We start from the raw sequence: 10,067 nt of genomic DNA on the forward strand, positions 1-10,067 counted from the left end.
CCCACATTACCATTTGCGCATCGGTGTGCGTAATGGTTGCTGAACCTTGCATTACTTTGAGAACACATTTCATTCACAACTAGAAGCAGTGCTCTTCCGAGCACAGGTCTCCACCAGGCCACACAAATCGGCCTGTTATAGCGCCACCATGAGGCTGATTTGAAAAATGTGGGGCAGAGGTTCTGATTTGGCATCCAGGGAGTGTGTGTGCTCAGTTTGGCAGCGATCGGGCCAACGGCGCCGGAGATTAGCTGGTAACAACCAGGCCACACAAATCGGCCTGTTATAGCGCCACCATGAGGCTGATTTGAAAAATGTGGGGCAGAGGTTCTGAATTGGCATCCAGGGAGTGTGTGTGCTAATTTTGGCAGCGACCGGGCCAACGACGCCGGAGATTAGCTGCTCACAAACTGCGAGGACGCACGGATGGACGCACGCACGGATGGACGCACGCACGGACGCACGCACGGACGCACGCACGGACGGACGGACGGAGGGGAAAACATACTCTCCCTCAGCCTTCGGCTGGTGGAGACAATAACAACAAAGGGTGCCTGCTTTTGTGCCTGCTGCACAAAAATATGTACGTCAAAATCTTTCAAAACTAAAAAATGGGGCTCAGCTGACATGTTAAGGTAATAAATTAGGCTACTCGCAAGTTATATTGTGGATACAGGCAGTGGATGCTATCCCAGCTTCTGGTTTAACTCATACTCTGCGATCCTCGTCGAAACCGGAGATTTCCCGCTGTACCTCTCTGCGATGCCCGTCGTTCCCGGAAATTTAATTGGCTTTAATCATTATAAAACGATTAAAAGTATGATCGCTGTATATATCCGTTTCGGAGACTTTAGGCCCGCCCCCTAACTGTATCCGGTCGTATTTCCTGTTTTGACCGGATCTAGGTTTCCATATCCGGTCTGACGTCAAATCGTAGCTCCCGGCCCATAGGGTTTCCTTGTAAACAAACGAAGGAACTGCACGGACATAGAATGTTTTTTTTTCACACTTTTTTTATTTATTTTGTAGCTGTTTTGATTCCTCTACCCGCCTGGCATATGATCTGCGCACATATCGTCTGCTATGTGCGCGAACGTGTCTTTGTCATTAAATATCGGACAAAACCGGCAGTTATCGGACTAACGCGATCTGTGACATATACATATAGACACACACACACACACAGTTATTTGGGCCCACTTGCAATAGCCGTTCCTCAGAGCCCGGAGTAGGTCACAGATGTCGCACGGTGCGTCACCTGTGACTCTCGCTGGCCCTGTGGACCAAGCTCAGCCATCCGTCGGCCTCGATCAGCAAGCCCCATTACAGCACACTCTCCCCTAGCCTAGGCCCCTCTAATACGTCCCATAATTACACCTTAATGCCATGTCAATTTGAATTAAGGAGGGTTAGCCCAGGCGAGTACATCTAACCCCGGACAAGATGTGGGTGCGCGTGTATGCGTGCTGTTCACGAGGAAGGAGCACATTTGTAGAGAGGGTCCCCCTGCTAATCTTAATCAAGAGGAGCCAAAGCGAAGGAAATCTCCTCCACCAAATCCACTCTAAAGAAAGATCCAGGAATCCAAGGGTTTTTGAATGAGTGAGTGTTCTTTGTAGGGGGGGGGGGGGGGGGGAGTGGGGGAGTCACGGGGGCGAGTGACATAATAGATTGGAAATATTAAGGGGCTATTAAATGAACGGCTAGGTCTGACCTGAGTGCTACCAGGCGGAGAGCCACGCAGCACGGCTGGCTGGCCTGCTGAAGGAGAGCGGAGGTGCTGAGGGGAGCAGTTCCTCCCAAGGGGTGTCGCAACAAACTCTGGGCCCTGGGTACAAGGATTCACTGCGGGCCCCCCCCATGAATGTTCTTCATAGGGGGAGGGGGTTGAACCCATTTAGACTGGGAACGCATTGTTATTATGCGTTATTTTGTGGTTTAACTATGGAAAAATAGCAGATACTGTATACAAGCTCACAGCTTGTAGATCTGCTATTTTCGTGAAAAAAATCGTGAATATTTTAAATCCTTCTAATGTTTCTATGTCAGTGGTGCTCAAAATATTTAGTTCCAGGGACCCCCCCCCAGAAGCAAATATTTGAGTTACAAATGTTCAAAGATTTGCACGCATTTTCACAACTTTTCAAAAAATAGCAGATCTACAAGCTCGCAGCGCGGCACTCGGTGCCGCACTGTGAGCTTGTATATCTGCTATTTTTCAATAGCTAAAGTATAAAATAATTCGGGCCCCTCCACCTTGGGCCCTAGTCACTCAGTCCCACTTTTCCCCCCCTTGTGACGCCCCTGATTCCTCCTTCCCCCCCCCCCCCTCTCTCTCTCTCTCTCTCTCTCTATCTCTCTCTCTCTCTCTCTCTCTCTCTCTCTCTCTCTCACTCAGAGCTACACAGTGGAAGTCAAGTGATATCCAGTTCCCCAGTCCACCCTTTAATAAGGCGCTTGGTGTCTTTATGATAATTCTATCCGCAAGCACCCAAAGACAGAAATGGCATAGTGTGTTAAAGCACAATCTAGCAAAAACTGTATAGGCATGCTGTATTATATGACATGGTTCTGAGGCCCCTACTGTAAGGTGAAACTAAACGTTGTTTTTACAGGGTCACCTCAGCGCTGGTAAAGTGCTCACCCTGACACTAAGGGAGGCGTTAATCACAATGAAGAGAATATTCTCGGCTCCTCTGCTCGCAGAGCTGGATTTGCAGTCCCTTTACAACAGTCGTTCTCAAAGTGGGGTCGGGGACCCCCAGGAGTTCCTTCTTGCGGGGGTTTTCAGGGGGGCCCCAGCTAAATGAGTTTGCTGGGGATTTACTTAGCTTGCCAGCATTTTGGAATTATCCAAAAACTTGAAAGAATATCTGTTTCCATTAAGACGGATTGAGAATAATGTTTATAGGGGTTTTACAGCTCACTGTTAACCCCAGCATCCCTATTCCGGGGGAACATTCACCAAGAATAGAAATATTATGAAAGTATTCTGAGTAGGGATGGGACGATAAGCGATATTATCGTTTATCGTGATAAAAAAACACTCACGATAATCGTATCGCAGAGATTTAATTCATCGTGATATCGTCCTCCGTCATGCACTGGGATCAATTCACCTTTTATTTGCCGAGCTGCATATCCAGTACCATTTAAACCCTCTAGTGGTAAAACGTACTTCGAATATACATACTTGATACAGTCTTTTTTTCACTCTCGTCTCTACCCAATCTCTTTGCCAAAAAAAGCCGATCTACAAGCTCACAACGCGCCGCGACGCCTAATGGATGTTGGGGATATTTGGATTATCGCGATAATATCGTAAATCACGATTTCTTTGGTCACAAGAATGATGACATTTTCATATTGTCCCATCACTAATTCTGAGGCACCCCTGGACTTGTCACAGCACCACGTCGAGAAACCCTGCTGTATGTGACGTCTCTCTAGTCCTGCTCTTGGGACCAAAGCGTAATGAAAACACTGCCTTTTCTCCTCAGCACCGTGACGTCGGCAGTGTTCACAGTGGGCGACAACGTGGTTTCCGGGAGCGACGACCGCACCGTCAAGGTGTGGGACCTGAAGAACATGCGGTCGCCCATAACCACCATCCGCACCGACTCGGCCGTCAACAGGTGGGGAACAGGAGGGAGCAATGCTCCAATCACAACAATGACGAGCTGTCACCAGGGGCGTGCTGGGCCCCTGATTCAGCCCGGGAAAAAGAGTTGTAGAGGCCCTCATTGCGCGCTATAGAGAGAGATCTCTCTCTATAGCGCTGCTGCTACTCAAAGATTTGCCATTTCAGATCATGACAAGTGACAAGCCAGTGGGCCAATTACATGAATTAGGCCTATATTTCGTTGTTGTCGGGTGGAAACCTTGTATGTCCAAAACCGTTTGTTTTGTATTTATCATTTAAAAAATGATTTAAACTAGTGAAAACAGCCGATCTACAAGCACACAACGCCTCGCGGTGCGAGGCGTTGTGTGCTTGTAGATCTGCTGTTTTCACTACTTTTGTGCAAACAGTTAAATTTTAGTTAAATCTTTACTTTTGTGCAAACAGTTAAATCTAATGGCCCAGCCTGGACCGGCCGAGAATGAACCGGCCGTTCGGGAGTTGTCCCGCTTTTCCCAATGGCCAGCACGTCCCTGGCTGTCACTGTATGCCCCCTGACAATTATCTTATGTGGAAACAATTTTCCTTTTGTGATTTCCAAACATGCTTAGCAATTACAATTTACAATTTAGCAGACACTCTTAAAGACATTTTTCACACTTTTAGAGCATATATGTTGTGATAATATGGCCATACCTAAAAAAAAAGTGATAGATTCCATTGACTTGAATGGGGAAATTTCAAATGGTAACACGGAATTAATTTGCAAGTGTGACTCATGTCTCGGAACTACATCTTTGTAGTTTGTGCATGTTGTTATAGGCTAGATCAATGGTTCTCCACCTGTGGGCAACAACAATAACATGTCTGTTGCAAAATGGAAAGTAACACAGTTATGACAAAACGTGTGTGATCCTATAGGATAAGTGTCTCGCCTAACCAGCGGATCATTGCACTGCCACATGACAACCGACAAGTGCGGCTGTTTGACATGAACGGAGTGAGGCTGGCAAGACTTCCTCGCAGCAACAGAATGGTAAGGAATATACAAAGACTGTGTGTGTGTGTGTGTGTGTGTGTGTGTGTGTGTGTGTGTGTGTGTGTGTGTGTGTGTGTGTGTGTGTGTGTGTGTGTGTGTGTGTGTGTGTGTGCTTGCCTCTGTATGAGCATAGGACTTATTGTGCACTGTTTGTAAATGAATATAAAAAGCATCATTTAAAGATGCCAAGTGTGTAAGAGGCAGGCATGTGCACACATAGACATCAAAAGGGGCTTGAGCCCCTGCCTTTTTATCCGTCTGTAAAAAGTGCCCTCTTCAGACCATGAATGCAGTTTTTACTATGTTGAAAGAAATGCAAATGCCCTCTTTCTATGCCATACCTGAAGGCAGCATTCAAGAGAATTGCCTTGTCCAAACTCTCCTGAACTTGAATGCAACATTTTATGTTGAAAGAATTGCCCTCTCTGTGTAGAAATCCATGCCATTATTAAACCACATCTCCAGTATTCACTTGATTATGCTTATAGTCAGGGAAAACTAGCAGAATATCTGTCAAATCTGGGAATAAATTCCTTACCAAACAATTTATTCACCAATGTGTTCTAGTAACATATCTAACAAAGATTGAAATTCAACATCCCTAGCAAAATGTTTGACAGCTAGGGTAATTCTGGGTCTCATTCACTTACTATACACTGTACTATAAGGGAAAAAATCACTCAAATATGCTTTAAGTGGGATGTGAGGGGTCTAACTAGGTGTTTTTAATTATTCTGAATCCAATGCAAGCATTTGTTTTGCACGAAAAACATTCCTTGGGCCAAAAATGGAACCCATACACCTTGTGAAAAGTGATGACTCATCACTAAACAATCGTTTTTTTGCGTCTGATTTTGGCCCAATGAATGTTTTTTGTGCAAAACAAATGCTTGCAATGGATTCAGAATAATTTAAAACACCTAGTTAGACCCCTAACATGCGACTTAAAGCATATTTTTGGGAGTGATTTTTTTCCCTTATAGTACAGTGTATATAGTAAGTGAATGAGACCCAGAATTACCCTAGCTGTCAAATATTTTGCTAGGGATGTTGAATTTCAATCTTTGTTAGATATGTTACTAGACACCTTTACGAACTCATTGGTGAAGAAATTGTTTGGTAAGGAATTTATTCCCAGGGTTTTATTAAAATTCCCTGACTATTAGTTTAGTGTGGTATCACGTACCGAAAATAGCAGACCTCCAAGCTCACTGCGACACGTTGTGAGCTTGGAGGTCTGCTATTTTCGATATTTTCACCAAAAGGCCCCTACCTCTGCACGTCCCTGGTAAGAGGTGAGTCCTAAACCCCTGTGTGTGTGTGTGTGTGTGTGTGTGTGTGTGTGTGTGTGTGTGTGTGTGTGTGTGTGTGTGTGTGTGTGTGTGTGTGTGTGTGTGTGTGTGTGTGTGTGTGTGTGTGTGTGTGTGTGTGTGTGTGTGTGTGTGTGTGTGTGTGTGTGTGTGCGCGTGCGTGCGCATGTAGGGCCATCGGCGTATGGTTTGCTGCTCGGCGTGGAACGAGGAGAATCAGTCGTGCAACCTGTTCACCTGCGGCTTCGACCGACAAGCCATCGGCTGGAACATCAACATAACGGCCCTGCTGCAGGAGAAATGATGCCCCTGTCCTGCATACACACACACACACACACACAATGGCAAGTGAACAAATACACATGAGTAACGTTCAGCTATTTAAAAAAAATAATAAGTGTTTGCGTACAGACTGTAATTCCTCATACAACTTGGACATTTTCTGCAGACTGCACAGTCACAGGGTGTGTTAATCATTGGCCATCAACGGGGCCATTAGTGTAGCTGGCGAATACATCATGTCAGCCAGGAAGACACACACAAAACACTTCCGAAAACATAAAAAGACGAATACCTGGCCACTTCAAAAGAGACTACCCCGATAAAACGACGTTTCGACTTCCGCAGATGCTTGACTCTCAGTCGCCGCTGCAAATTAATAGAGAGCTGCAGTGTTGTATTTGGGTGGTCTTTTTTGAAGTGCCCAGGTATTTGGTATTTTTATATTCAATTTGTCTCGCTGTTGAGCACCGAGCGCTCGCACCCACAACTGGCGGTAGTGTGTTGGACTTCTCTTTCTGACTTCCTAAAGCACAGCCGTGATTTCACAGACCACCTGTAGCTGAATGAACAAAACTCACCAGAACCGTGTATTTGAGTCTGCAAGATCTTTCAAAACCTTACAAATACCATTCATTAGACCAGGGGTCTTCAACAGGGGGTCCGGGACCCCTAGGTGGTCCTCAGAGTTACTATGGGGGGCCGCCAAATCTTTGTGATAGGATAATTCTTTTAACAACTTGAATCCTTGCATCCCTGTTCTGAGGAGAACTTTAGCCAAAAATAGCAGGCGTTGAGAGCTTGTAGATCGGCTGTTTTCGGCAAATACGTTTGGTGTAGAGGTAAAAAAAAAAAGAGCAGACCAAGTACAGAGTGGCAGTTCAAGTTAACTAAAAACACGAATCCAACATAGACTGACTGATGACAGTGCTGTCAAACAAGTCTATATCTGCATCACACATTTATACAATATGTAGAGGGGGTCCTTGCTTCATCTCTCTCTCTCAGCTAAGGGGTCCTTGGCCTGAAAACGTTGAAGACCCCTGCGTTAGACCGTATGCCCTTGCAGCTCAAAGCCTCTCGGTGGCTTCCACAACCAAAACAAAACAACCCAGTAAGTGGCACATTTAACTCATGAACTCTAGCATGTCATGGTGGTCTAACATTTTGGCAAAAACTGTTAAATGTCTTTTTCCTATTCGATGTACAATGAAGTATACTGTAGGGTTCTCTGTGGTGTAGGTGTGCATGGTGCCGCATTGATCAAGATTTTGACCTGTTCTGCCTATTTTGCATGGCTTGTGAAATAGCTGCTGCTGCTGTTTTGTTTTTGTTTGGTTTTCCCCCCAAGAGGTTAGACACCATCTACTGTATGTGAGAAAAAATACCATCAGTTTCACTCCAGAGTCTGTTATTCTCAACCTGTGGGTCGGGGACCACTGGTGGACCGTGAGGGTATTGTAAGTGGGCCCCAAGATTTTAATGATAATATTGTCACTGTCGAGCAGAAACCTCGTATCTCCAAGTTTCAAATGTGTCAATCTTTTCGCAAAGTAAAGCCCTGCTTCATCATACAAGGCCGTCGCACAAAAGTAGTGAAAACGGCAGATCTACAGGCACACAACGCCTCGAGCGAGGCGTTGTGCACTTGTAGATCGGCTGTTTTCACTAGTTTCAATCATTTTTAAAATGATAACAAAACAAACGGTTTCCACCCGACAACGACAATATATACATACATCTCTGTTACTGCTGAATGGTTGGCGTCTGAAGTCTCTCACTGCATGAGAAACTTGCAGTGAATGCAACTGTAAGGACAGAAGAGAGTAACACACACACACACACACACAGCACACACACACACACACACACACACACACACACACACACACAGATCCAGAGAGGGAGGAGAGACTGAGAGCCTACACTTACTTGACGTACTGTCATACTTTGAAATTGTGTAACTCACTGTACATCGTTCTCTTACACAGTGTCATGAGCATCATAGCAATACTGAGAGCTCTACATCGTTGCTGTTTTCCACAGTTTCATAAATGTTGATCTGTAAATTGTACTCTTTCTGTTCAGAGCAGATGTCTTTACCTGCTGTTTTTACGTTACTGTTTTCTTTTTGTTTTATTTTTTATTTTTACATTGTGATAAGGTAACTAATGCTTAGTCGGTGTGATTGAAATGCAAACAGACTCACTCAGTCCTTTGCCAACCCCAGGCCTGGCCTGTACACTTTACTTTCAAGTAGCTTCCGTTGAGTCGCGACACATATGGTGGTGTTAATAGTTTTGTATGTGCTTAAGAAAGAGCTGCGTCAAAATGAAGTGTTTTTTAAGTGTTTACACTTGGAATTGTGACGTTGCGAGATGTATCGCACCTTGATTCCGCTGATGAAAAGTGCTCTTTACAACAAGTACAGCAGCAGTAGCATCAACAGCCCACAAGTACAAAGTGGGTTCATTCTGGTATAGCTCACAGGGGCGTCACAAGGCGGTAGTGGGACTGAGTTACTAGGGCCCAAGGTGGAGGGGGGTCTTCATTATTTTATGCTTTAGCTATTGAAAAATAGCAGATATACAAGCTCACAGCGTGGCACCGAGTGTCACGCTGCGAGCATGTAGATCTGCTCTTTTTCAATAGTTAAAGCACAAAATGTGAGTGAATCCTTCCTTGTACCCAGGGCCCAGAATTTGGTGTGACGCCCCTGCGTCCATTTGTTAGCTCGAAACAAGGGAATGGGGATTGTAATCTTGTCTAGAACTGGGCTCGTCGTCTGTACTCTTATTAAACCTTTATTCTTCACAGTGCAATATCTCACACAGATGGAAGTCATGCTGTAGTCTTTGATCGTCTGATGTTTTATAACTTATTTCAGTGCTGTAGATCGGAAGGAAAGGCCTTTTGTGACTTGGGGCCTCCGTCATGTAGCTGTATAGCACAGTGTACATACTGTTAGACACGTATTGCAGTTGTACGTAATTGCTTCAAATTATTTTTCTGTCGTTTCAGCCTAAGGTTCGATTTTGCGCAGTAGCATGAAGTTCATAAGTTGTATAATCTTATTTAAATGCCTTACCGTGTGCATTACGCCCTGCTGGCTTCACCCAGCCCAAGCATCAGTGCACTTTCCCAACTGCATGTTATTAAGTAACTGTTCCAGTGCAGATAGGATTTCTATTGGGACTTCATTCAGGGAACTCAATGTCACACCTACTGATATCGATGTCATCTTTTTAATCTTCAGTTAGAAAGGCGAGTCTGATTCACGCCCCCCCACGTATGAATTATATCCTGGTGGAAATATGATTTTGGATAGCTATACTTTCAATTATGACATGCGAGATTGGAAACAAATTTAGCGATGAAAAGGCTTGGCCCTTTTGTAGTAAAAAGTATTAACCTCAAACTTCATTATTTGATCTCCTTTGCATAGTTATTGGGTATGTCCTTGTCTGTCTACAAATTCAATAAAAATGTGTGACTTCCTTTTCCATTCATTCACGTCTCTCTCACCTTTCTTGATACAAATTGTGTTTTTAAATGTGAGATGAATATCTCGGGATGTCTCTACATTACTAGCAAAAAGTGTGTTTTGAAGGAAATGCGAAATGGTAGAAAATCTGGCCCAAATGGCCAGGTCCTATATGGGGGGTAGCGTTATGATCCAAGGCATACAGGAAAAATAAGATTTTGATTGTGCAAAGTGCAAACTACAGTTAAAGAGCTATAGGCCAAAATTGAATTGGCCTGTTATGGCGCCACCATGAGGCTGGTATGAAAAACATAGTCTCCTTCCTTCAGCCTG

At 44.6% G+C, this 10,067-nt stretch overlaps 1 protein-coding gene across 4 annotated transcripts in view; it reads left to right on the forward strand.

Moving 5' to 3' along the window:
* LOC308307257 (WD repeat-containing protein 37-like) overlaps positions 1–9,759 on the forward strand; it is a 44,039-nt gene extending 34,280 nt beyond the window's left edge. For all 4 annotated transcript variants that reach the window (XM_080752433.1, XM_080752431.1, XM_080752432.1 and 1 more), the window contains 3 exons: positions 3,501–3,635; positions 4,544–4,658; positions 6,144–9,759. In XM_080752433.1, the coding sequence (XP_080608559.1) occupies positions 3,501–3,635; positions 4,544–4,658; positions 6,144–6,275 (382 nt within the window). In that variant the 3' untranslated portion in view covers positions 6,276–9,759. The remainder of the gene's footprint in view (positions 1–3,500; positions 3,636–4,543; positions 4,659–6,143) is intronic.
* Positions 9,760–10,067: the final 308 nt, after the last annotated feature.

The sequence above is a fragment of the Nannobrachium achirus genome (assembly GCF_963921795.1).
Source record: "Nannobrachium achirus genome assembly, chromosome: 21".
In the NCBI taxonomy this organism is placed as follows: domain Eukaryota; kingdom Metazoa; phylum Chordata; class Actinopteri; order Myctophiformes; family Myctophidae; genus Nannobrachium; species Nannobrachium achirus.